Below are 27,341 nucleotides of genomic sequence, written 5' to 3' on the forward strand. Positions count from 1 at the left end.
TATCTTACAGCTGATAAGGTTAAACAAGAAGTACATGTTGACGTACATTATGATTGCACATTACTGTATAATTTTAACGGTGATGTATTAATTGTTACTATAAGATTTATAATGTGAATTTATGCATTTTTACAATGACTATTGTAGTTCATAGTTCATATGGAAAAAAAATACATGTGAAAAGATGGCATCCTTCATGATTACAGCACTATTATATTTTCAACTCTCATCTCTAGAGTTCCACCAACCTCACATTAGTGCTAACAGTGACGTCTTGGCCTGTTTCTGAGAACTTGAAGTAAAAAAAAAATAGGTAGCACAGTGTTTGTCAAGTCAGGTTTATTTATATTTTTACACAGATAGTTTCAAAGCAACATTACAGTAATAAATAGGAAAATAATGCAAACTTTAAATATGAGCAAATTTCAATTCTGCTGTAAAGCAGCTCTAAAATGTCAGTAGTGTCATTATGTGTGTGTGTGTGTGAGCAAGAGACTTCATATAGTGTTTTCAGTTCAAGCTAGAAAAATTGCTAGAAAATGTTCCACACACCACTCAAACTTGCTTAGTCATTAGATTACTTATTTATTATTTACCACCGGAGCTGGGCTTCACGTAGCTTGTCATCTATTGAAGCAACACCATAGCACTGCCGAATGTTATCATTACAGGTGTAGTCAAAGCTTGTGATGCTGGAGATCCATCGCAGCCAGTTGCTCCATGCCTGGACATTCTACTCGAAGTTGGCTTTCTTTTTGGCCGCAAGCATAATGTCATCTTCATAGAGGTCTCATGTAACAGTCCTTCACAAAAATAAATAGGAGCGGTGATAACACAGAACCTTGGTGGACACTCACAGAAAAATTTAACTCCTTCATTGTTCCAGCGGTTGCCTGCACTCTGCTTTTTGGTTCCTCATACAGCAACTTTACCCGTTCGATGAGTTCCTCAGGAACTTCATGGGTTTTTAATTCATGCCAAATGGCTTCATGGGGAACATGGTCAAATGCCTTTTCAATGCTTCTCAAACAGGAGCCGGGCGGAGTGAATTGTGTCCCACAGTTCTTTGCTGTGAGGTGTATAATGTTGCAAAATCACTTATCCAGGATTCATTCAAAAATCTAAGAGAGAAATCGAATCGAGAGCAATTGAATTGGCCAGTAGTTGGCGCATTCAGCCGGGTTGCCGTTCTTCTTCCAGACTGGAATTGTCACGCTGACCTGCCAGTCAACAGGCGTCTTCTTCTGTGAGAGAATTTCTTCAACCAGGCTGAAGAAATGTGCTAGCCACTAAACCGAATTCCAGCATTGTGACACACATCTGCTGGCAAATCATCTGGCCCAGTTGCTTTACCCAGCTTCATTCTCTTCACCACTTCGCCAACTTCGTTGGCTGCACTGGACTGAGAACATATCATATATACAGTATTTTATACACACATACAATATTTCACACACTGAATAGCAGGGGTGCAGAGCTGAGGGCCGCAGCCCTGCAGAATTTAATTTCATCCCTGCTCCAATACACATACCATGTAGTTTTCAAATAAGCCTGAAGGACTTGATTAGCTGGATCAGGTGTATATAATTAGGGTTGAAGTTAAACTGTGCAGGGCTGTGCTCCTCTAGGAACTGAGTTCTGCACCCCTGCTGTATAGTCAGATATAGTCATTAACATCTATGAATCTATTAATCTATTAAATCATAATTATGAATCTATTAATCTGTATTTAGTATGTATACCAAAATACACAAACACAAAACATGTTCACTGTGACTGCTTTTAATCTTTGTTGTTTCTAATGCATGACCCCGCTCAGGGGAGTTTCTAAACAATTGAGCAAATTCCTTACGTTAAAGTGGAGAGAGGCTGTCCGAGTGGCATATTATTCTGTAAGTGTGTGGGGACGGAGTCGGTGTGGATTTCGGTGTGGAAATTTGAGGCTAAGGAAAGATGAGAATGTCATCGGATACCTGTAAACACTGAAATAAAACACACAGACAGTCACTTTTTTTAAAATCAGATAATCATTTGAAATAATAAACGTCTCTAGTATGCTTTATTTTAATACAGATCAACTGTAAACAAGAAAAATCGCTCTGTTTTTCACATATACAAAGAGATACAAATGAAGGTCACACTTTATAATTAGGTGGCCTTAACTACTATGTACTTACATCAAAAAATAAGTACAATGGTTAGGGACAGGTTTGGTGGTTTGGGTAGGTTTAAGGGTGAGTTAAGGTGTAAGAGATGGGTCAACAATGTAATTATAATTGTAATTACAGAAATTAATTACAGATGTAATTACATATAGGTATTTTTTAAAATATAAGTACAATGTAAAAACAAGTATTATTCTGCCCTCATAGAACGTGACTGTGCTCCATTAGACAGATAGCAAACATTTAGAATAAAGTCCCAAGGCGTACTTTTCTTGGTGATTATCCTTTACTGTAAGAAGTCAAATGTTTTCCAGAGCTAAACTGTTAAAGGATGCCTTTCATAGAGTGGGGGAACTATGATGTCACTTTGTAGGCGAAAACCCGGAAGCGAGTGCATTTTAGCACTTCCGGTTCCAACGTCCCAGAGTCAATGGGTTTTTTGAATGGGATTTTGGTTAAATCCCTAAAATAAGGTCCGTGGTTCACACAGGCTCAAGATACTTTCACGTTTTATTCTACGACATAAAACACACCAGTCACACCACACTCGTGATTTTTTTAAGCTGTTACATTTCTTAATAAAGACGGTTGCTAACAAGTTGCTAAATGGGACTACAGGCGCTGTCGGAGACATTCAACGTCATCACGCCGAACAGTTTATCAATTTATAGTATTTTCCAATTGTTGTATAATTTGTAATACAATTAATTTTAGAATAACCAATAAATAGTTTCCCGCATTTTATATAAATGTGACACAAGTCTTCAGATGGAAGAAGCTTGAGTTTGTCGCTTACTGATACAGAGACTCTGGGTTCGTACCATAAGGTAAACTCATACGATTAATCCATGTAAACACCACATTTACCGGCTTTACGTGGTAAAAGTGAAACTTTAATAATGCATAGTGCTTAAAGCCAAGTTAAAATTAAATGTTTACGGCCACAAGAAGCTTTCAGCAAGGATAAAATAACATTTTGTGTACCATTCCTAACAAAACGATAGCTGAAATGTGGTACTTTGTTCACTAAAATAAGTTTAATCCTTCCATATCCAAAAACTTGTTCACTCTGCTGTTGTTTAATAGATTAAATGCACTAGAATTTTATTGAATAGTATGTGGAGACACGTTTTTATTTCAAATATTCATATTAATCAAAGATGTATTGACTTTTAATGCACCTAATTTAAAAATGTACAGAAATACGTGGTTTCAAATGTCCTTTAGTTAAGATTATTTCATTTATTCACTATACTATTTATTACTAATGTCTTATTTCAGTTTTAGTTTGTCTCTAGTTTTGTATTTATTCCAGTTTATATGAAAAGGTTCATGTAGCGTGGATTAACATTCATATACAGAGTAAATCCTTCACTGAACATGTTAAAAATAAGTTATCGGGAGCGCGGTGGTGATGACGTTGAAGGCGAGCGACGGTGGTGCTGTAGTTCGTTTATAGCCTAAGTTTAGCTTTTCAGTTCTGGCGCTTTTATTTAGGCTTCAAAATTCGTCAAAGTTATATTATTTTGTGAAGATTATCTTGATGGACAAAACGTGTAAATTTCACGAACTATGATTGAACACAGAGCTTATTTGTTGCGATTATCCAAAAGCCTATGGAAAAATCCCATTGGTTTTTTGTCCAGGAACCAGTTTCATGCTAACCACCGTTCCGCCTACAAAGTGATGTCATAGTTCCCCCACTCTATCCATATCTATGACTCCATCCACCTTTTTCTTCAACGCGGAAGTAAGTCTATGGGTGAGACTTCCGGTTTATTAGCCGCTATAGGTAAATAACGAGGAGAATAACAATGTGCAATAAACGGTAAACCTTTTTGCACTACAAACCAGTGTGTTCATGATTAAGATAATACATTAAAATAATATTATAAGACACACTAATTTTCAATATCAAGCAGCAAAACGAACTGTTTTGTACAGCTAAAAATAGCTGGAGGCAGATTAGACCGGAAGCTAGACCCATAAAATTTACAAATTTTACGGCAAGAAAAAGGTGGATTCCTTCTCTTTCGTTTCTGAACATACCCAAACATCCGCGCTTCCCCGCAGTGAGATCGCGATTTCAAAATAAAAGTCCCGCAGGATATAATTCACAATATATACAAATAAAATAGTAAAATAACACACAAAAATAGCATTTCAATTTCTAAGGGCAGCACATGTATGTACACAATAAGTACATTGTACCAAATAATTAATTTAAAGGCCACCTAATATAAAGTGGGACCCAAATGAATAATGTTATAAAATGCATTATATACATTATAAGTGACTGTACAATGACAATATAGTCAAATTTGTGTGAAGTCTGAGTGCAAACGTTTTCACAAACAAATCACGATTCTCCAAAAACTTTAATGCTAAAATTTATTCTAAATTTTATTTATTCTTCTAAACTCTGCTGAGAGTGACAAAAGGCAGTAAAGGAAAGGTTGTGCAGAAAGCCCTTATATGGGGATGGTTTGGGTGTGCTTTATTCAAATGGATAATCTTGTGCACACGGCCACACATTTAGAATACTCTAAATTCACTAACATTAGCTCAAGGTTATAAATGAATTCTTGTGTGTAAGCATGTTTGTGAATTAGGCAGCGATTTTTGTGAGAAGTTCTCCTGTGCGTACAAATACAAAATAATCCACATAATTTTTAGTGAATTATTAGTGACCCATTGTGCCTATAATTGTCACTTTGAAGGTCAGATGACAAAAACCAACTAATTCCAATTACATATCCTTTTTCTTACCAATGTAAATGTACAGCTATATGAACTTGAAATGAGAATGAGTATTTATTTGAAATGATTACTACTTACTGCAATGACTCCAGTTTATAATGTGGAGAATTTAATAGAGCAGTGAGCAGTTCATGTCCTGAATTTCCGAGTCTATTCTGAGTCAGATCCAGCTCTCTCAGGTGTGAGGGGTTTGATATCAGAGCTGATGCCAGAGCAGCACATCCTTCAATTGTGATTCCACACCGGCTCAACCTGTAGAGAACAGTGACATACTGTTGTTATGGAGAGGTATGTGTGGTACTGCTGCTGCTATTTGGCACTGGAAATACAACACAACTAGTTGGTTAATATAGTTTCCAATTAAACCTTTCAATATTTTATTTGCACACTTACATTTTGCTTTCTATTTTTACCAAGCTTTAAAGGGTTACTCTGCCCCAAAATGAAAATTTTATCATTAATCACTTACCCCCATATCGTTCCAAACCCGTAAAAGCTTAGTTCATTATCGGAACACAAATTGTGACTGTCCCATTGACTGCCAAGTAATTAACACTGTCAAGGCCCAGAAAAGTATGAAAATTATCGTCAGGATAGCCCATCTGCCATCAGTGGTTCAACCTGAATTTTATGATGCGACGAGAATACTTTTTGCAGGCAAAGAAAATAAAAATAACTAAATTTTTTTCAACAATTCCTCTCCTCTCTGTCTCTCCGCATCACCATAGCACCATTTTGGAGATTATCCACTGGACTCAAGCTGCATACGCTCTTCTGTGTCAGCCGCAAGACAAGGATGCGCTATTTTCGTTCAAATCAAAGCGTAAATACACGTAGAATACGTATCCTTGTGTTGCGGCGATACTTTTCATACTTTTCTGGGCCTTGACAGTGTTAATTACTTGGCAGTCAATGGGACAGTCACAAGCCTCCCTGATTTGTGTTCAGAAGACAAACGAAGCTTTTACGGGTTTGGAACGACATGGAGGTAAGTGATTAATGACAAAATTTTCATTTTGGGGTGGAGTAACCCTTTAAAAAAATGGATATTACAGTTATTTAATTTCATATCAGGTCTTGCTTGCTGCTTATTTACCTTGTTAAAATAACAACTGTAAGATTAAAATTGACATGCAAGAGTCAAATATTGTTTTTTCTGTCAAAATTACTAAAATTATTTTAATTGTCTGATTTTTTAAATTTGGTAAATGGGGACACAACACAACACTTGGTTATAATATGTTGGCTAACTTTTATTTGGTATTCTGTTTAGAATAGGTTATAATATTTTCTCTTGTTGATCCTGCACGAGTTACTCAGATGTTTTCATTAAATTTGATTTTATTGGCCAATGTTGGTTTGTTAAATGTGTCACATTTCATATTTAATATAATACAAAGACAGCAAATTACAAATGTATGCCATTTTTCAGCCACATTTAGTGTCAAATTTAGTTTTTATTTATTATAATAGATCGCATTTTTTTAACTTTTCTTTTAGACTGTTTTACAGAAAACCATGGTGGCAACCAGATGTGTAATAAATGTATAACATTTTGTACAATGTATTTTATGTGTGTAATTTTTTTAAACATATAACACTGTGGTGATAATCTGTTGTGATAGTTTACAACGAAATTATATTGACTATGATCCCATATTTTCTGCTTTAGACAATCAGAGAAATGATCTTACCCCAGTATCTCCAATTTACAGTCAGGATTCTTGAGTTTAGCACAGATAAGCTTAACTCCAAAATCTCTTAGATTATTCCTGGAAAGATCCAGTTGTCTCAGGTGTGAGGGGTTTGATCTCAGAGCTGAAGCCAGAGCAGCACAACCTTCACCTGTAACACCACAATCATTCAACCTGTAGAGAACAATGACAAACTTTTCTCTCTCTCAGATCAGAACACACAAGTCCATCAATCCATTCATTCATTCTCCAAACTGCTTATTCTATATAAGGTTGTGGGGATGCTGTATCTTATCTCAGTGCCCAGTTTGCAGCATTAACTTTTGAATCAACATTTTTTAAATATAATAATCTTCTTCTGTTTCACTAAAAGATAATTTGTCGTAGCTGACAGCCTCGTGGGCAGCGTTTCAGCACACAGCACCCTGTGCTTGTATCCGGGCAGCTCCTGGTGCTTTCTGATCCCAACCCCTCTTTGTCTTCTACATTACTTTCTTAAACCTAAAAAAAGAACAAGACAATTTATCTGAGTGCCACACCATATGTGATTCTCACCTGAGTATCTCTAGTTTACAGTGAGGATTCTCAAGTCCGGAAGAGAGAAGCATCACACCAGAATCTCCTAATTTATTTCCAGACAGATTCAGTTCTCTCAGGTGTGAGGGGTTTGAGCTCAGAGCTGAAGCCAGAGCAGCACAACCTTCATCTGTGACACCACAATCACTAAACCTGTAGAGGTCAATGACACAACCTTCACTCTCTCAGATCAGATAAAATAAATAAATTAATAAATACAAATTTACTTAAAGTTGCAGTGAAGTGAAAGATCTTTTTTTCCCATATTGTGATGTACATCTGAGTGAAATGGGTTATCAAAAAATGTAAAAAAAAGTTGGGTGGGCAATTGATTTTATCCATTGGTTGTTGATTGGATTTTGAGATGTGAGCAATTTACTCAAATGTGGAGGCAGATGAATGTGAGCTTGCAGGAGTGGGGTTTAAGCTAAATGACTGGAGAAGTCCTGCATGTGTCACCAAAGAGAAGTGGCATTTTCACTACAAGGTCCAGTTATGACATTGTATAAAACTTTACAAGGTCAAAAAAGTTGAATGAACAAAACATATGCACAGATGAGTTGTTTAAGATTAGATCTATAACATGCATTTAGAAAACAAATGGGATGAATTTTCATTTCATGACAACTTTTATTTTCAGTAACTGCAGTATCATCATACTGACGCTCACCCATTTACAACTCAGTCAGCAAGGAATGTGTGAATGTTGTGCTTTTAGTCAAGGGGCTGTCACTACACTTTTCGTTCCATTGACTACTACTTTTTCTTGTAATATTTAACAGTGTAGTGATTGTTCTTAGTGATACTTACTCAGCTCTTCTGTATTCTTTAATCACAGGCAACAACTTGTGAAGAATGTGATCAGCTTTATTTTCTGCTTCAACAAATTCATTCAGCCTAAACTCATTCAGCTTCTCCTCTGATGTCAACAACACAAAAGCAACAGCTGACCACTGAGATGAAGAGAGTTTGGTTTTCTTTATTGTTCCAGATTTCAGATACTGCTGTATTTCCTCCACTAGTGAATGATCACCCAGTTCATTCAGACAGTGGAACAGATTGATGGATTTCTCTGGAGAATTAATGGTCTTGATCTTCTTCTTGATGTACTCAACTGTTTCCTCATTGCTGTCAGATCTGCTTCTTCTCAGTGTCATTAGTCCTTGTAGGAGAATCTGATTAGACTCGACTGACAGACCCAGAAGAAACCGCAGGAAAAGGTCCAGTTGTCCATTTTTACTCTGTAGAGCCTCATCCACAGCTCTCTGATGCAGCTCAAATATCTTATGTTCCATGGAAAGGCCAAAATTAAATTGTTGCAAAGATTCTACAAGCAAGACATGATGTCTTCTCAGATCACGTTCCAGCTGAGTTTTCATGGCATCATAAGTTTGTTTGGTGATTTGTTCAAACACATTTCTCCTGTTGTTTGTACAGGAGATGTGTGCATATAGAGCTGCTAGATGTTCCTGAATGCTCAGATGAACAAAACAGAAGACTTTCCCCTGATACAAGCCAAGCTCTTCTCTGAAGATCTGAGTGCACAATCCTGAGTACACTGATGCTTCTGTCACATCAATGCCACACTCTCTCAGGTCTTCCTCATAGAAGATCACATTGCCTTTCACAAGCTGCTGAAAAGCCAGTTTTCCCAGTTTGAGGATCATATCTTCATCTGTCACGTAATTCTCATAATCCTTCTCATGTTTGATGTTGGTCTGAAGGATCAGGAAGCGTGTGTACATTTGAGTGAGAGTCTTGGGAATCTCTCCACTCTCTGCTCGACTCAACATCTTCTCCAGAACAGCGGCTGAGATCCAGCAGAACACTGGGATGTGGCACATGATGAAGAGGCTCCTTGATGACTTCAGGTGTGAGATGATCCTATCGGCCAGACTCTGATCACTGATTCTCTTCCTGAAGTATTCCTCCTTCTGTGGATCATTGAAGCCTCGTACCTCTGTCACTCGATGGACACACTCAGAGGGGACGAGATCAGCTGCTGCTGGTCTGGAGGTGATCCAGATGAGAGCAGAGGGAAGCAGATTCCCCGCAATGAGGTTCGTCAGCAGCACGTCCACTGAGGCTGATTGACTTACATCATACAGCCTCACATCGCTCTGAAAATCCAGAGACAGACGACACTCGTCCAGACCATCAAAGATGAACAACACTTCATATTTTTCACTGAAAATGTCTATTTCTTTTGTTTCAGGGAAAAAGACATGAAGAAGATCTGAAAGACTGAGTGTTTTGTCCTTCATCAGATTGAGCTCTCTGAAAGGAAGTGGAAATATGAGCTGGACGTCCTGATTTTCTTTCCCTTCAGCCCAGTCCAGGATGAACTTCTGCACAGAGACTGTTTTTCCAATGCCAGCGACTCCCTTTGTCAGCACAGTTCTGATGGGTTTGTCTTGTCCAGGTAAAGGTCTAAAGATGTCACTGTATTTGATCGGTGTGTCCTCTGTTGCAGCTCTCCTGGATAGTGTCTCAATCTGTCTCACCTCATGTTCATTACTGATCTCTCCACTCTCACTCTCTGTGATGTAGAGCTCTGTGTAGATATCATTCAGGAGTGTTGGGTTTCCCTGCTTTGCTGTTCCTTCATACAGAAACTCAAATGTCTTTCTTAGATTTGATCTAATCATGTTGAGTTTAAATTGATGACTGTAGAATTAAAGTAACACATTATTACACTTCAGTCATGACAAAACTGCAACAGCTCCTTACTTTTCTCGTATACACACAAGTGTATCATAATTTCTCAAACTGACAGTTGCAAAAAAGAAATGCAATATACATTTATAACACAAAAAAAACTATCAATCTAAATCAACACACATCCCATTTAAACAAGAATAACATCATACAATGCAATGTTTCTGCTCATCTAAGGAGATGCTGTCTAATTTAAAATTCATGGTAAAACATCTGGGGCTTCATGTATAAAACTCAATTTCCTTAGAAATCCTAATCAGCAGAAGATTGTGTGGCATGCGTTGTGCGTTGTTATTGGACCTATAGACAATTCAGCCACCCAAAGCAGTGCATCCATTACAAATATTTCTATTTAAATTAGGGGTGGCACGGTACACAGATGTCACGGTTCGGTACGTACCTCGGTTCGGGGGTCACGGTTCGGTACGATTCCGGTACAACGGGGGGTGGGGTGGGGGAATCTACTATGCTCAGTTTCTTTTCATTTATTTTGAACAGACAGTAGTGCAAATTACAATTTTTTTCCATCTAGATGTGAAAATACTAAATATTATTACATGTTATATATATATATATATATATAATCTGTTTTGTTTTCATTGTGAGTGTACACAAATAAAAGCAGACCTTTATACAGTGATTATTAATAAGACAATATGTGTTTAAAGTTGATTCTGCAGGTATAAGGAAACAGTTGAAGTGAATGATCGCGCCGGAGCGCGCGCTCGCACACACACACACACACACATCAGTTCCAGCATTGCTAACTTGACAACGCAGTTGGTACTTTATCAAAATAAAATTCATTGAGCCAAACATCAGCGCGCGCGCCTCTGTGTCACCGTTGGAACGCGACTGAAGTACAAAACCTATCATTTACATAATAAATTATATAATCGCATTCAGATATGTTACATCGCAAATATGGAAATATTATGCAATATTTGGATTTGTGCCGAATGAGAGAGGTAACGTTAGGATACTCGAGCACAAAGCTCCTTTTCGCAAACAGTTGAGTGCGCAAGCCTTTAAAGTATACTCCCTCAACGTGAGAGACGCGTTCAGAATCAGCACATAGTCTATATGTATGTTCGCGCGAAACTGTCTGAGGCAAAACTGTCTGAGCACGGGGCTACATTGCGCATGCGTCGAACCGTGCGACGCACACACGAACCGAACCGAGACAAGCGAACCGAACGGTTCGGGTGTTTTTTCATGTACCGTGCCACCCCTAATTTAAATTTATAAATATTCTGGTTAAAGTTCCAATATGCAATGAAATATGAAATATGCATAAGCATATTGTGTGTGCACAGCATTTATACATCAGGCCCCAGGTAAAGATTAAATTACCAATAAATAATCCACAAGAATTTAGTTTTGTGCGTCAAAATACTGAGCAATAAAAATGTAAGAATGCAGAACTATACAAACTGTAGGGGCAACCAGTTTTTCCATACCTCAAAAGTTTTGGCCGATTCACTGAACACTCACTCTTCACTGACTCATGACTGGGTACTTGTAATTGTGACATCATCATTTTCATTGATCTTCTTTTTCTATGAAAGTCAGATCAAGAGAAATACTCATGGCATTACAATGAATAGCACACATGGTCTCTACCACCAGCTCTATCTGCTACTCTTGTACCAACTTTTTGGTACTCTTTTTATTAACTATATACTTTAGCTCATTACATTTAGAATTGTGTATTTCACAATATTTTTTAAAGATTAAGAAAAGAAAGTAATTCTCTAACGATTGAAATTGTTAAACCTGAAGTTGTATTGTTTTCTGCTGGACTACATTGTGCCAAAGTGAAGACCAGGGTCTGTGCCACGTTGAATTACTTAAAGGAGTTCACCCAAAAATGAAATTCTATTACCAATGATTCATCTTCATGTCATTCCAAACCCATAAGACTTTTGTTCATCTTCAGAACACAATTGAACATGTATTTTATGAAATCTGAGAGATTTTTGTCCATCCAATTAAGTCATTTCAAGCATTTTCGGATGCTTCAAAGCATTCATAAAGAGATCTAAAGTAAATCCATACGAATCGAATGGTTTAATCCAAGTCTTCTTAAGTGACACAATCACTTTATATGATGAACAGATTTAATTTAGGTTTTTATTTACATCTAAACAATGATCAGCAAACAATGTTTACAGCATTTAAATTAGCTTGCCACTCGACAACCAATGAGGTTCATTCTCATATGTGACCCAGGGGGCGTATTACAGAAAGATCCTAACTTTAAAATCTTATCTTATCTGTTTGGTAACCATGGTAATTTCAGTTAGGACCACATTTAGGACAAAAGCTATTACAGAACAGCATTTCCTAAGTGCATTATCCCATCTTAACTACAGACAGGAAAGGGGTATTACAGAAACCTTCTAACTTGACAAAAAACCCTAAAAACTGTCTTAACTTTAGGACAACCCCACAGCTGTCCTAACTTCAAAATTATTTGAAAACCAACGGAAAAAAACGCTTACAACTGTGCTGTCCGACAATGGTATTACATTTATTAATAGTTGAAAATGAAGAACGAAGATGTTTAAATGGTAGAAAGACTCTTGGTTATATTTTTATGACAAAACACTTATAAGTAATTACAGACTGCCGCACGACATATTACAATTAGCACAGGAACTGCAACCAGCATTATAGAGACCAACAAAAGTGTCACGGAGCATTATTTGTTGTAGTGCAAGTGACTAATGCCTTACGTTTTTTTTTTTGCAAAAGGCGATTTTCACAGAGAAGTAGCTTCTATTATTTTGTTTACCTCATCAGCAGCTCACGCAGTGTTGGTTGCTTGGTAACAGACCTGAGAGTGGATTGTCGAGCTTGATTATGCCATTTAAGATTTCCTAACTTGAGATAAGATACTATTTTGTAAGATAGGATAAGAATCCCAAATCAAGTTAAGATTTGCTTCTGTAATACGAATTTGCAAAAAATCCTAATTTAACATATCATATCTTAAGTTAAGACCTAAGATAAGAAATTTTCTGTAATACGCCCCCTGCTGGACCACAAAACCAGTCTTAAGTCGCTGGGGTATATCTGTAGCAATAACCAAAAATACATTGTATGGGTCAAAATGATCAATTTTTCTTTTATGCCAAAAATCATTAGGATATTAAGTAAAGATCATGTTCCATGAAGACATTTTGTAAATTTCTCACCGTAAATATATCAAAACTTCATTTTTGATTAGTAATATGCATTGCTAAGAACTTAATTTGGACAAATTTAGAGCTGATTTTCTCAATATTTTGAGTTTTTACACACAGATTCCAGATTTTCAAATAGTTGTATCTCGCCAAATATTGTCTGATCCTAACAAACCATACATCAGTGGAAAGATTATTTATTCAGCTTTCAGATTATGTATAAATCTCAATTTCGAAAAATTGACACTTAAGACTGGTTTTGTGGTCCAGCAGGGGCGTATTACAGAAAGATCCTAACTTTAAAATCTTATCTTATCTGTTTGGTAACCATGGTAATTTCAGTTAGGACCACATTTAGGACAAAAGCTATTACAGAACAGCATTTCCTAAGTGCATTATCCCATCTTAACTACAGATAGGAAAGGGTATTACAGAAACCTCCTAACTTGACAAAAACCCTAAAACTGTCTTAACTTTAGGACAACCCCACAGCTGTCCTAACTTCAAAATTATTTGAAAACCAACGGAAAAAAACGCTTACAACTGTGCTGTCCGACAATGGTATTACATTTATTAATAGTTGAAAATGAAGAACGAAGATGTTTAATGGTAGAAAGACTCTTGGTTATATTTTGATGACAAAACACTTATAAGTAATTACAGACTGCCGCGACATATTACAATTAGCACAGGAACTGCAACCAGCATTATAGAGACCAACAAAAGTGTCACGGAGCATTATTTGTTGTAGTGCAAGTGACTAATGCCTTACGTTTTTTGCAAAAGGCGATTTTCACAGAGAAGTAGCTTCTATTATTTTGTTTACCTCATCAGCAGCTCACGCAGTGTTGGTTGCTTGGTAACAGACCTGAGAGTGGATTGTCGAGCTTGATTATGCCATTTAAGATTTCCTAACTAGAGATAAGATACTATTTTGTAAGATAGGATAAGAATCCCAAATCAAGTTAAGATTTGCTTCTGTAATACGAATTTGCAAAAATCCTAATTTAACATATCATATCTTAAGTTAAGACCTAAGATAAGAAATTTTCTGTAACACGCCCCTGCTGGACCACAAAACCAGTCTTAAGTCGCTGGGGTATATCTGTAGCAATAACCAAAAATACATTGTATGGGTCAAAATGATCAATTTTTCTTTTATGCCAAAAATCATTAGGATATTAAGTAAAGATCATGTTCCATGAAGACATTTTGTAAATTTCTCACCGTAAATATATCAAAACTTCATTTTTGATTAGTAATATGCATTGCTAAGAACTTAATTTGGACAAATTTAGAGCTGATTTTCTCAATATTTTGAGTTTTTTACACACACAGATTCCAGATTTTCAAATAGTTGTATCTCGGCCAAATATTGTCTGATCCTAACAAACCATACATCAGTGGAAAGATTATTTATTCAGCTTTCAGATTATGTATAAATCTCAATTTCGAAAAATTGACACTTAAGACTGGTTTTGTGGTCCAGCAGGGGGCGTATTACAGAAAATTTCTTATCTTAGGTCTTAACCTAAGATATGATATGTTAAATTAGGATTTTTCGCAAATTCGTATTACAGAAGCAAATCTTAACTTGATTTGGGATTCTTATCCTATCTTACAAAATAGTATCTTATCTCAAGTTAGGAAATCTTAAATGGCATAATCAAGCTCGACAATCCACTCTCAGGTCTGTTACCAAGCAACCAACACTGCGTGAGCTGCTGATGAGGTAAACAAAATAATAGAAGCTACTTCTCTGTGAAAATCACCTTTGGCAAAAAACTGTAAGGCATTAGTCACTTGCACTACAACAAATAATGCTCCGTGACACTTTTGTTGGTCTCTATAATGCTGGTTGCAGTTCCTGTGCTAATTGTAATATGTCGTGCGGCAGTCTGTAATTACTTATAAGTGTTTTGTCATCAAAATATAACCAAGAGTCTTTCTACCATTTAAACATCTTCGTTCTTCATTTTCAACTATTAATAAATGTAATACCATTGTCGGACAGCACAGTTGTATGCGTTTTTTCCGTTGGTTTTCAAATAATTTTGAAGTTAGGACAGCTGTGGGGTTGTCCTAAAGTTAAGACAGTTTTTAGGGTTTTTTGTCGAGTTAGGAGGTTTCTGTAATACCCCTTTCCTATCTGTAGTTAAGATAGGATAACGCACTTAGGAAATGCTGTTTTTGCTGTCTTCTGTAGGATTGGAAAGCCTACAGAAGGATTGGACTCCCCTGCACTGCCTTCATTTCTTCTACAGGTGTAGCCAGCTCTGCTCCTGGAGAGCTACCAAATGCTCTTAGTGCTCTGCGTTTGTCTTCTTGAGCATCAGTGAATGCTTGCAGTTATTTGTTTGTATAACATATGTATGCAGAAATATTGTACCCGAGGAGTGATGATTTCTTTCTATCACTTAAACGAGGTGGAGGATCCATAGACCAGTCACTCTTCATAGACACAATGCTGCCACACTTTGTTAAGACCGATGATTTCTTTCTATCACTTAAACGAGGTGGAGGATCCATAGACCAGTCACTCTTCATAGACACAATGCTGGGCTCTGGTGAGTGTGATTTTTTCTCCTGCATTAAACTGTAAAAAGGAAAAAAGAAAAAAAGGTGCATCTAAAACCACATTAAATTGTAATAAATCACAATTATTAAAATAATCACATAATATACAGTGGGTACGGAAAGTATTCAGACCCCCTTACATTTTTCACTCTTTGTTATATTGCAGCCATTTGCTAAAATCATTTAAGTTCATTTTTTCCTCATTAATGTACACACAGCACCCCATATTGACAGAAAACACAGAATTGTTGACATTTTGCAGATTTATTAAAAAAGAAAAACTGAAATATCACATGGTCCTAAGTATTCAGACCCTTTGCTCAGTATTTAGTAGAAGCACCCTTTTGATCTAATACAGCCATGAGTCTTTTTGGGAAAGATGCAACAAGTTTTTCACACCTGGATTTGGGGATCCTCTGCCATTCCTCCTTGCAGATCCTCTCCAGTTCTGTCAGGTTGATGGTAAACGTTGGTGGACAGCCATTTTAGGTCTCTCCAGAGATGCTCAATTGGGTTTAAGTCAGGGCTCTGGCTGGGCCATTCAAGAACAGTCACGGAGTTGTTGTGAAGCCACTCCTTCGTTATTTTAGCTGTGTGCTTAGGGTCATTGTCTTGTTGGAAGGTAAACCTTCGCCCAGTCTGAGGTCCTGAGCACTCTGGAGAAGGTTTTCGTCCAGGATATCCCTGTACTTGGCCGCATTCATCTTTCCCTCGATTGCAACCAGTCGTCCTGTCCCTGCAGCTGAAAAACACCCCACAGCATGATGCTGCCACCACCATGCTTCACTGTTGGGACTGTATTGGACAGGTGATGAGCAGTGCCTGGTTTTCTCCACACATACCGCTTAGAATTAAGGCCAAAAGTTCTATCTTGGTCTCATCAGACCAGAGAATCTTATTTCTCACATCTTGGAGTCCTCCATGCGGGCTTTCATGTGTCTTGCACTGAGGAGAGGCTTCCGTCGGGCCACTCTGCCATAAAGCCCCGACTGGTGGAGGGCTGCAGTGATGGTTGACTTTCTACAACTTTCTCCCATCTCCCAACTGCATCTCTGGAGCTCAGCCACAGTGATCTTTGGGTTCTTCTTTACCTCTCTCACAAAGGCTCTTCTCCCCAATAGCTCAGTTTGGCCGGACGGCCAGCTCTAGGAAGGGTTCTGGTCGTCCCAAACGCCTTCCATTTAAGGATTATGGAGGCCACTGTGCTCTTAGGAACCTTACGTGCAGCAGAAATTTTTTTGTAACCTCGGCCAGATCTGTGCCTTGCCACAATTCTGTCTCTGAGCTCTTCAGGCGGTTCCTTTGACCTCATGATTCTCATTTGCTCTGACATGCACTGTGAGCTGTAAGGTCTTATATAGACAGGTGTGTGGCTTTCCTAATTAAGTCCAATCAGTATAAGCAAACACAGCTGGACTCAAATGAAGGTGTAGAACCATCTCAAGGATGATCAGAAGAAATGGACAGCACCTGAGTTAAATACATGAGTGTCACAGCAAAGGGTCTGAATACTTAGGACCATGTGATATTTCAGTTTTTCTTTTTTAATAAATCTGCAAAAATGTCAACAATTCCGTGTTTTTCTGTCAATATGGGGTGCTGTGTGTACATTAATGAGGAAAAAAATGTAAAAACTCTTTTATATTTTACTCAATATAAAAGAGTGAAAAATTTAAGGGGGTCTGAATACGTTTAACCACTTCAATCTGTAAAAAACTTATTAGCAACACTTTAGTATAGGGACCAATTCTAAATGTTAACTAGTTGCTTATTAGCATGCCTATTATTAACATATTAGCTGTTTATTAGTACTTATAAAGCATTTATTCTGCATGACCATATTCTACAGTACATCCCTAGTCTTACCCAATACCTAAACTTAATAACTACTTTACTAACTATTAATAAGCAGCAAATTAGGAGTTATAGTTAATGGTGAGAATTTTACCTTAAAATAAAGTGTGATCAACTTATTTCATTATTTATTTAGGGCTCATACATCCAGGGACAAAACAAATATTTAAACTAAATCAGACACTTTACAGCATATTAGCAAAAGCAATTAATAAACATACACGTCAACTTTCAAGAGACAATTAAACATTTGTTGAGCGTATGTTTGTATGAGGAGGGGGTAATAAGAATTTCCAAATTTATGCACAAACTGATATTGTACAATGAAAAAGTTAGTATATATTAGTATATGACTTTACAAAACACTGTACCTGTGGTGAATGTTTCTAAAATGGAAGGACCGTGGCAGAGACCGGAAATTCATCCTGGCCTCAGCTAAACTTTCTGAATCTGAATTTGATGAACTTGATGTCCAGCTGTGAACAGCAGACACAGAGAAAAAGTCAGGGCATTATTATGGACACCTGCTCACGTTTTCCACCACCAGTAGCTGTTCCCAGACATGTACCAATATGGTTACAGTTTTAATACATGTTCATTTTAGATATAAAATGCACATTAATGAGTACATTTATTGTACACTTCTATCTTTCTAGATTAAATATATAAATGTGGAATAATGGCATTAAACCACTTGCTTATCATTATGTCTACATCTTTTTCAATAGTTCAGTGTTACAGGGTAAATTATTCTGCATACCATACTGTTACCATGTAACATTAGAACATTTTACAAGTTTTTGTCCCAGAAACACTCAAGCAATTTCTATGTAGTTACTAGAAGGAGAGATATAGTGCTATAAGACTATGCAAGTACACTATAACATAAAACTGGCATATCTTTACTTAGAGCATATTGCAGGTTAAAGACCCATGAGTCAATGTATAGAAAAACTAGATTTTCTTTAAAATATATTTATAAATATGCTACTTAGGCTTCTGGAGTCGTTTTCAGACTTCCGCCTGAAAATGAAAGTGATGTGGGAGGGAATGCAGTCAATTTAAACAATAGGAAAACAATGGCTCCCAATGGCAGTTCAGACGCCGAGGAAATTGTAAATGTTTATTCATACTCGTATGACGGACCACAGCCATACAAATATGAGCCTGCTATGCAGCCAAGAGAGCAGGGACAGGCCAGGATTATTCTAATAATAACTAAAGTTTATCCGTGCCAGCTCCCTCGTCTCCACCGGAGCCTGTCAGTCCACCAACTCCGCCGGGCTCTCTTGTCCCTCCAGCTCCGCCTTGGTCAGTCATACCCCTACTTCCACCTCGGGACTGCACTCCTCCAGCTTTGCTCCGTCCTTCCGTCCCTCTGGCTCCGTTGGGCTCCTTCCCTCCAGCTCCACCTCGGTCTTCTGTCGCTCCGGCTCCACCTTGGCCCTCCGGATCCTCGGCGTAACCCTGGCTCTTCGGCTCTCTGTCGTCGCCTCGGGCTCTACCACCACCTGCTCCGCCACCGTTGGTCGGCCCCATGGAGTCGGCGGCCACTCCTCCACCATGGCTCCTCCCTCCGTTGCCTCCTCCATGGGCCACCATCGTGATTGTAGCCTGGGTCCCGCCGGGCTCCTCCTGCTCCAAGTCCCTCCTGTCTCCGTCCTGGCTCCTCCCTCCATCTGATCCGCCCTGGCTCCTTCCATCTCCACCCTGGACTCTGTTAGTCGTCCTCCTCCCAGGTGTCCATCCTCGGCCCGAACCTCCTCTGGTATTGCCTGCCTTCCTGCTAGCCCTTCGCCGTCCCCTGTCACCATCCCACATCCACTCCTTTTTCCTCCTCCCAAGTCCCCCACCGTCCCTCCCTTTGCTCCACAGCATGAGACCACGCCTTCCAGAAGGGGGGCAAACTGTCACAACCCACTGGACTCTAGTTTTGTCTCTGCTTGTGTTGCCTTCCTGTTTGCCCATATTTGGTTCTGTTCCTGTTCTCATTAGTTCATTGTCTAATTATTAGTTAATCACCTTCATTGTGTCCACCTGTCTGTCCCTCATTATCTGCCCTATATGAGTTCCTGTCCTTTGAGTTCTGGTTGTCGGTTATTGTTCATGTTTCCCTGTGTGTGAACCTCCTCATCTTGAATTATATTAAATACCTTATTCCCTTTAAACCTCCGTCTTCGTGTGGCTATTGTGTGTGTGCACTGCACAGGACCGTGACAACTCGACAGTCCGTCACATCATGACGGACTGTCGAGAGAAACAGACAGGTGGAGAGTCTGCTGCTTCTCTCAGAACAAAGTCTGAGATTTACACCGCTAATGATGGCAAGATCGTCGTGGAAGATGAGTTTTTGAATTTTTTAGTTGTCAAAATGAAGACGATGGCTCAGGACGAAATTGTGTTGCTAGTCACAAGCCACTTTTCGTCTGAGCGGATTGCGAGTTCAAGAAAAGCGTTATTTGAACTCTGTCCGGGTTCCTCTCAGCGCTTTGTTCAGCACAGGGGAGAACAAAAAGACATAAATAATGTTAAAAGCTGCCTTGCTCTGTTAAATGAGCTTGGGGACAAAATCCCTCGCTTTGTGTCACACCATCTTGATGAGCTGCCGCCTGTGTCCTTTAACAGCATTGACGTGACATGTTTACTCGCTAAAATGGAGAGGCTGAGTGTTGACATAGCTGCTATGAAGCAAGGAATGAATGTGCAAGCTAAAGTATCTGCCGATCTATGTGCTGTGTCAGAGGATTTAAATCGACGTCTGTGCGCGGCTGAACAACATGGCCGCGACTTTATGCAGGCCCCAAAGCAAACTACAGTGAAAGGAAACAAGGATGTGGAGGATACACCTAGCACATCTGTACAGCGGGAGCCCAACGGGAGTGGACCGACCAGTGATGACCTCCCCGTGGAGAGTATGGTGGAGGAGAGTGCTATCGCAGCGGCTACAACAACTACTTGGAGTACCGTGGTTAAGAGAGGCAGCCGCCGGTTACAAACAGCAGCTACGGAGCACAAGAGATCCAAGACCCAGGGAGTCAGACCCACACAGCGGGGTCAGAGAGCTGGCATTGTTGGTACGGGTCCAGGTAGTAGCATCCATACTGTAAGGACTAAATTGGTGAGTGTTTTTTGCCACAAAGTTTACGCCGGAGCTAGAAGCGGATACACTAACAAGCTATTTGCACAGTAAACTTGGCCACAAGGTCACGTGTATGAAGATAGATACTGTGCAAAGTCGGTATAGTTCATTTAAAGTTACGACGGAGTGTGACGATGTGAGGGAATTGTACGACCCAGACTTGTGGCCAGAAGGTGCGTTTGTGCGGCGCTTCTATGAAGTGCGTAAATCAAAGGGTGCTACTGAAGATGTGAAGGCGAACAGGCCTGGGGGCACACTATTCAGTATAATAAATTGACATATAATGAGAGTCGTGTCATATAATACTCGTGGTCTGCGTTTGGGACAAACTGCGGCGGATAAGGCTCGACGGCTCGTTGTTGACAAGTTGTTTGAGAACACAGACATTTTATGTATACAGGAAACTTTCCTTCCGAAACAAGATCTGGATAAACTTAACTCTGTTAATAGTGACTTTCATGGGGTGGGAGAGTCTACAACAGACTTGAGTTTGGGTTTTGTGCATGGCAGAATATCTGGTGGAGTGGCCATTATGTGGCATATGAAATATGATCCTGTAATTACAGTGATTAGATTGAATGTTGATTGGTGTATAGGAATTAAAGTCGCCATCAACAATAATGTTTTTATTATTTTAAATGTTTACACACCTTATGAATGTCCTGGTAATGAGGATGAATATATTCAAAGGCTTGCCTTTATAGGCTCTTTTATTGAAGAGAGTGAATGCACTTGTATTTATGTAATGGGAGATTTTAATGCAGATGTTCCTGATGTGAAATCTTTGTTTGGCCAGTACTTGGTTAGGTTTTGTCAGGATAATAGTCTAATTCTGTCAAGTTTGGAATTGTTGCCAACTGACAGCTATACATATGTCAGTGAGGCTTGGAATACAACTTCATGGTTGGATCACTGCATATGCACTGCTGATGCTCATGAAAGTATAGTGAATGTCGAAATCTTGTATGGAACAGCAGTGACAGATCACATGCCTATTTCTGTGATGCTAAATATAGAAAAATTACCTGAGATAACCAAAAAGGGTAACCATATTTATGGTGGGAGAGTTGAGTGGGCTAAGCTCACAGACTGTGATATGCAGTGTTATTATAATTTGACTGACAAGTGCCTAGGGAATATCCAAATTCCATATGCTGTATTCTTGTGTGATAACATTAATTGTGATAACTCTAACCATAATGATGACTTGTGTAATATGTATGATGAAATTGTGAATGTATTAAATAATGCAAGTAAATCATTTTGTGACAAAAGATCTAAACGATATAGTATTAGACCAGGATGGAATGAGCATGTGAGTATATTCCATCAGCAAGCGAGATAAGCCTTTAAAAACTGGGTAGCTGCTGGGAAACCAAGGAATGGCCCTATATGTGACGTAAAGAAACAAGCTGTCACGCAGTTTAAATATGTTGTTCGCTTCATAAAAAGGAACGAACATACTCTCAGAGCTGACTCTTTGGCTAAAAAATTATTGCAAAATGATATACAAGATTTCTGGAAAGAAGTTAAAGTTATGAATGCTAGTAAAATTTCTCTACCCTCCAGTGTTGAGGGAGTTACTGGATCTGAAAATATTACAGATCTTTGGAGAAAGCATTACAGTGACCTATTTAATTTCCTTAAAAGTGGCGATTTCAATATTGGGAATGTGTCTTAATAATGAGGTTATCAAGGCTGAGGAAGTAACTTCTGCTATAGGAAAATTAGTTTTGAATAAATCTTGTGGCCTAGATCAGATCACAGCAGAGCATTTGAAATTTGCTAGCCACAGACTTGTTGTTTTGCTAGCTTTATGTCTTACTGGAATGTTGATTCATGGCACATTGCCCAGTTCTATGCTTTCTGGCTTGCTGGTACCGGTAATTAAGGACAAAAAGGGAAAATATCTAGCACAGAAAACTATAGGCCGATTGCCTTAGCTAGTGTGATGTCCAAGGTATTAGAGTTAATATTACTGGATCGATTTCAGAATATGTTATTACCAATGATGAGCAGTTTGGTTTTAAAAGTAAGCATGGGACTGATATGTGTATCTATGCTCTGAAAGAGGCTGTGAGTAAGTACAGAAGGCAGAACTCCACTGTGTCTGTGCTTCTTAGATGCCTCCAAAGCCTTTGACCATATTAACCATGGAAAGCTATTTGTAAAATTACAGCAGCGAGGGGTTCCCCATACCTAGTCCGGGTTCTGCATTTTGGTACACACACCAAACAATGCAGGTTAGATGGGGCACGACAATATCTGAGCCTTTTTAGTGACAAACGGGTCAGACAGGGTGGAATATTGTCACCCATGCTTTTAACCTTTATATGGATGATCTTACTCAAAGACTTAAAAATTGTAAGACTGGCTGCATGGTGGGAGAAAGACTTTTGAACCATCTACTGTATGCGGATGACCTAGTTGTAATGTCACCTTACTCTGCTGGGCTGCAACAGTTGCTTAGAGTCTGCTCCGACTATGGTGAGCAATATGATTTAAAGTTTAATACCAAAAAGAGTGTGGTAATATTGGTGAGGGCAAAGGAGGACCGTAAGGCCGTGTTTCCCTCCTTTTATCTGGCGGGACAGGAGTTATCTGTGGTGAATAAGGTCAAATATCTCGGTCACATCATTAGAAGTGACCTCTGTGATGATGATGACATTCAGAGACAGTATTGTAAATTGTATGCACAAGCTAACATGCTTGCTCGTAAATTTAGCATGTGTACTGATGATGTTAGAATAGCTTTGTTTAAAGCTTATTGCACTCCACTGTATACTGCCCACTTGTGGTGCAGTTACAGTAAAGCTAAATTTAACAAGTTACAGGTTGCATACAATGATGCATTGCGACTTTTATTAAAAGTCCCTCGGTGGACAAGTGCCAGTCAGCTTTTTGTTCAGAATCATGTGCCCATGTTAGATGCTGTTATCAGAAATTTTGTGTATAAATTTATGAAGCGGCTTGAGGTCTCTAAAAATGAAATTATTGTAATCTTAGAGAAGAGCACTGTTAGGTATACCTCTGCACTTTGGAGGCACTGGAGAAAGTGCTTATATGGACATTAGATGTAAATTATTTTTTGTTGCTTGTTGTTGTTTTTATCCATGTTGTGTGTTGCTCTTTTTTATATGGACCTTTTTGAGTCTAAAATAAAGAAATCAATCATAACTTCTTTGTATATTGACAATGCCAGAAAATGAGGTACTGTTTCTGGATGTAATGAACAATTTACATATCTTCAATAAATCTGGCTAAAAAAAATACTTAGCAGGGTAAAATTTGTGCAATATCTTAAATGAGATTTCCTTAATTTTATTTGTAATAAGATATTTATTAGGTAAGACCCAAACCTTCCTCCAATTGATATTTCCATTAACTTAGACCAATAGAAAATAATATATGGCTTGCTAACAATTTCTTTTTGAAATAAAAAACATATAGCCTTATTATTTTTACATGTTGAAAAACATATTCTACCACAGTGTCAGCAGCATGAAGTAAAGAAACATGTTTAGAGTATGAAATACCTCTACATAAAGACACTAGAAGAGATAGCTCCAATTACAGGGGCATATTCTTTTGGGATACAAGGAAATTAAAGTATGAAAGAAATTCATCACAAGTCATTAAATACCCCTGATAATTCAACAACTGCCCTACCAAAAGGATCCCTTTATCAAAGCAGGTTTTCATAAATATACTCTTGTGTTTATACAAAATATTACAGTTATTCCAGTTATAATACTTGTGTGGAGAAAAATTGTGCTTCCACCCCAAAAGTGCCTGCCTGTGAAAAGCTGAAAATTTAACTGGTAGTCCCCACCCCATGACACTGTAAAGTGGGGTTTTGTTTCACGTTCATGTTTTCATGTCTTTTATTTTGGAGTTTAGTCATGGTCCCTGTTGTGTCAAGCTTCCCCTGTCCTCATGTATTCCTGCTATTGGTTCCTTTGTTCATTGTGTCATGTTCTGATTGATTATTGTCCTGTCATGTGGTTTTCAGTTCTGTTTGCTCTTTGGTTGTTTTAGTCATGTGTCTTGTTTCCCATTGGTTGTTTTGTGTCATGTGACCCTCATTGTTTGCTATAAGAAGCCATAATGTTTCCATTGTCTCTTGTTGAGTATAGTGATGGGAAGTTCATGGGATGGGATCATTTTACTGACTCGGACCTTTGAGTCTCATTCAGCACTCTTGTAACTTGGTTGGTAAGGCCGATCGTTACAACTGGACTAATTCCAGTACAGAAACTATAGGATGTTGCGCATGCGCGACTGAACAAATCACTTCCCGAGACGACTCGTTCTTTCTGAGTCACATTAATGATTCTTTCAAAAAGACCAATCACTAGTTGAGTATTGTTGTTGTAACCTGCTGTCAGTGTGTCTAGTCTGTTCATGCCATGCCAAGTCTGTTTCATGCCAAGTCTGTTCCAAGTCAAGTCTTCATCTGTTTGGATTATGTTTGTATTTTGGATCATTTTGTAAATAAAGCTGCACATGGGTTCTCACTAAACTCGCCGTTCAGTGGACTCCTTGTTACAGACACCATTGTTTTTTTTTTCAACCTGTGATATTTTACTGGTGTATCAATATGTACCATTTAAAGTGTTTTAAGAGTACCTGATTTCTGCATGAACATCATCATCACTGGATGTCTGGGTGTTGTCCATACTGAAGCACCCTCGGTGGATCTCTTCCACCTTCAACAAAATAAAAAAAAAATAAATACTAAACCACCACAGAGCCACAATAATAATAATAAAGTGTTGTTGTAAACAATTGGTTATGTGTATTTCTTTTTGAAAACAGGCAATTTTGAAAGTGCTATGTAAATATGCCAAATTTGCAGAATATGATCATAGAATCATTTTTTTTTTTAGTCCTACTAAATGTCTGCTAGTATTGATAAATACCTGTAACTAATTGTTAAAAAACAACAACTGTAAACAAAGATTTTGCTGACTATTGTATTTCATACAGAAAGGTTTTACAAAGTCTTAACTTCCCAAAACTTGATAAGTCATAACTAAATTCCTTATTGTCCGTGTTTTTCAAATAATCAAACAAAATTAGTTTTGTTTTGTGTTCACCCTATTACTTAAATCGACTTGGTATGACCAGATATGGGCGGGAGTTATGACATCAGTACCTCTTGAAATCTGACGAACAGCCGCACCCTCATATATAAAGAACTTCAGCTGGGAAGGAAGACGGTCGGCCTGGCATAACTATAATTAACTTACTATGCTACCACGATTATTATTAATTGTATGTAGTAAGTAAAATATTAAATTGTAAATAATTTTATTAATTTACTCTTGGGGTGCAAGCAGAAAATAACAGTATACGAACGAAGAATAAAAGTGGTTTAGTGATTAAAAATGTAACCTGCTGAGGTTAATGGTGGTAAGTAAAGAGGAAAAAAAATGTAATAACGTAGTAATAATAATGTAGTTACTTAAAGATGTGACGTGAATTCTGTGTAAATCATTTCCTTATATCAGTGGATATTTTGAGGTAAAAGTGAGCAGCTTTAACTATAGGAAAAACACAGTACGAACGTTGTAACCTTACAGAACATGCAGAAAGAAACAACTGACAATACTTAACGTTAGTGGTTTTACTCTAAATCTGCGGCCTCTGAATAAAATAAATAAATATAGAAGGTAACGTTATACACAAGTAACCCATACTACACAAACATATAATTAGGTATGCTAATAAACAGAATTAGATTCAAAACTCTAAAGGCTAAAATAGATGATTCTAGAACTGGTGTCATGTTACAGGCATCAGTACCGTCGACCAAGGGCTGTAACTCGATTTTGTACGGTGAAGGCTCACCACAGTTTGCCAATAAGCCTATGTACCAATATATGCACTAAAAACTTTTTTTTTTTTCACGAATGCTGTTGTGACGATGAACTTTGACACTTACTTTTGTATTCTTGACAACGTGACGCAGTCACTACTCGATCCGTACCGGAAACACGATTTGTACTGCGCATGCGCGGAAATGCGTCTACTTCCTGTCTGAAGTACGACGAAACAATTTACGGCAATTTTGGGTAGTTTTAATAAAATTGTTGTCATAATACTATTACTAATAAAAAATGTAATGTAATAATTCAGGTGTTGTTGACACTACCCGATCCGTACTGGAAAGAGTTGTTTAGTGATTCTCCTGATATAAACACTTTTTTTGATAAAATATATCAATTATATTATATTGATTAATCGATTAGATTTGCACAAATTAAATCAATTGAATAGTTTACATTTGCTAGACTCTATTTGGGTAATACAGATGTATATAAGTGAGTGTTTTACATTACATTTTTTAATTTTCTAAAGATATGATTTACTTATTTCAGCATACTTAACAAATGTCTGCATCTAAGAAACACACAAAACACTTTTTTTTCTTCAAATTATTTATTCATTCCTTCCTCCTCTTTCCTTCCCTCCCCATCCCTCCCTCCCACCCACCCACCCATGCCTCCCACCCCATCCCTCCCTCCACTACAATTGCTGATTGAGGAACATGGCATTGACCTTAAGGCCTTGTTTATCAACACAGTATGACAAAAATGTTTCCATATCATCTTGATACTGAAATATAAACAAAAAGTCATCCTTTGCTTCAGGGAATTCACTCTCC

General features: G+C 38.1%; 1 protein-coding gene across 2 annotated transcripts; it reads right to left on the reverse strand.

The window, feature by feature from the left end:
* Window positions 1-322: 322 nt before the first annotated feature.
* LOC131520349 (NACHT, LRR and PYD domains-containing protein 12-like) lies at window positions 323-27,103 on the reverse strand. 2 transcript variants are annotated; one of them, XM_058744524.1, is made up of 11 exons: window positions 26,619-27,096; window positions 25,301-25,380; window positions 17,904-18,008; window positions 15,491-15,697; window positions 11,374-11,472; window positions 8,006-9,862; window positions 7,175-7,348; window positions 6,620-6,793; window positions 5,004-5,177; window positions 1,853-1,982; window positions 323-1,402 (listed from the first exon to the last, which is right to left on the reverse strand). In XM_058744524.1, exons 2-10 carry the CDS (start codon window positions 25,348-25,350, stop codon window positions 1,886-1,888), a joined length of 2,937 nt encoding a protein of 978 aa, XP_058600507.1. In that variant the 5' UTR covers window positions 25,351-25,380; window positions 26,619-27,096; the 3' UTR covers window positions 323-1,402; window positions 1,853-1,885. The 2 variants fall into 2 exon arrangements, with proteins under 2 accessions (XP_058600507.1, XP_058600508.1); XM_058744525.1 differs by lacking the exons at window positions 323-1,402; window positions 1,853-1,982; window positions 5,004-5,177 and having other exon boundaries at window positions 6,634-6,770; window positions 26,619-27,103.
* Between the last annotated feature and the right edge of the window lie 238 nt (window positions 27,104-27,341).

The sequence above is a fragment of the Onychostoma macrolepis genome, chromosome 15, assembly GCF_012432095.1.
Source record: "Onychostoma macrolepis isolate SWU-2019 chromosome 15, ASM1243209v1, whole genome shotgun sequence".
Taxonomy (NCBI): domain Eukaryota; kingdom Metazoa; phylum Chordata; class Actinopteri; order Cypriniformes; family Cyprinidae; genus Onychostoma; species Onychostoma macrolepis.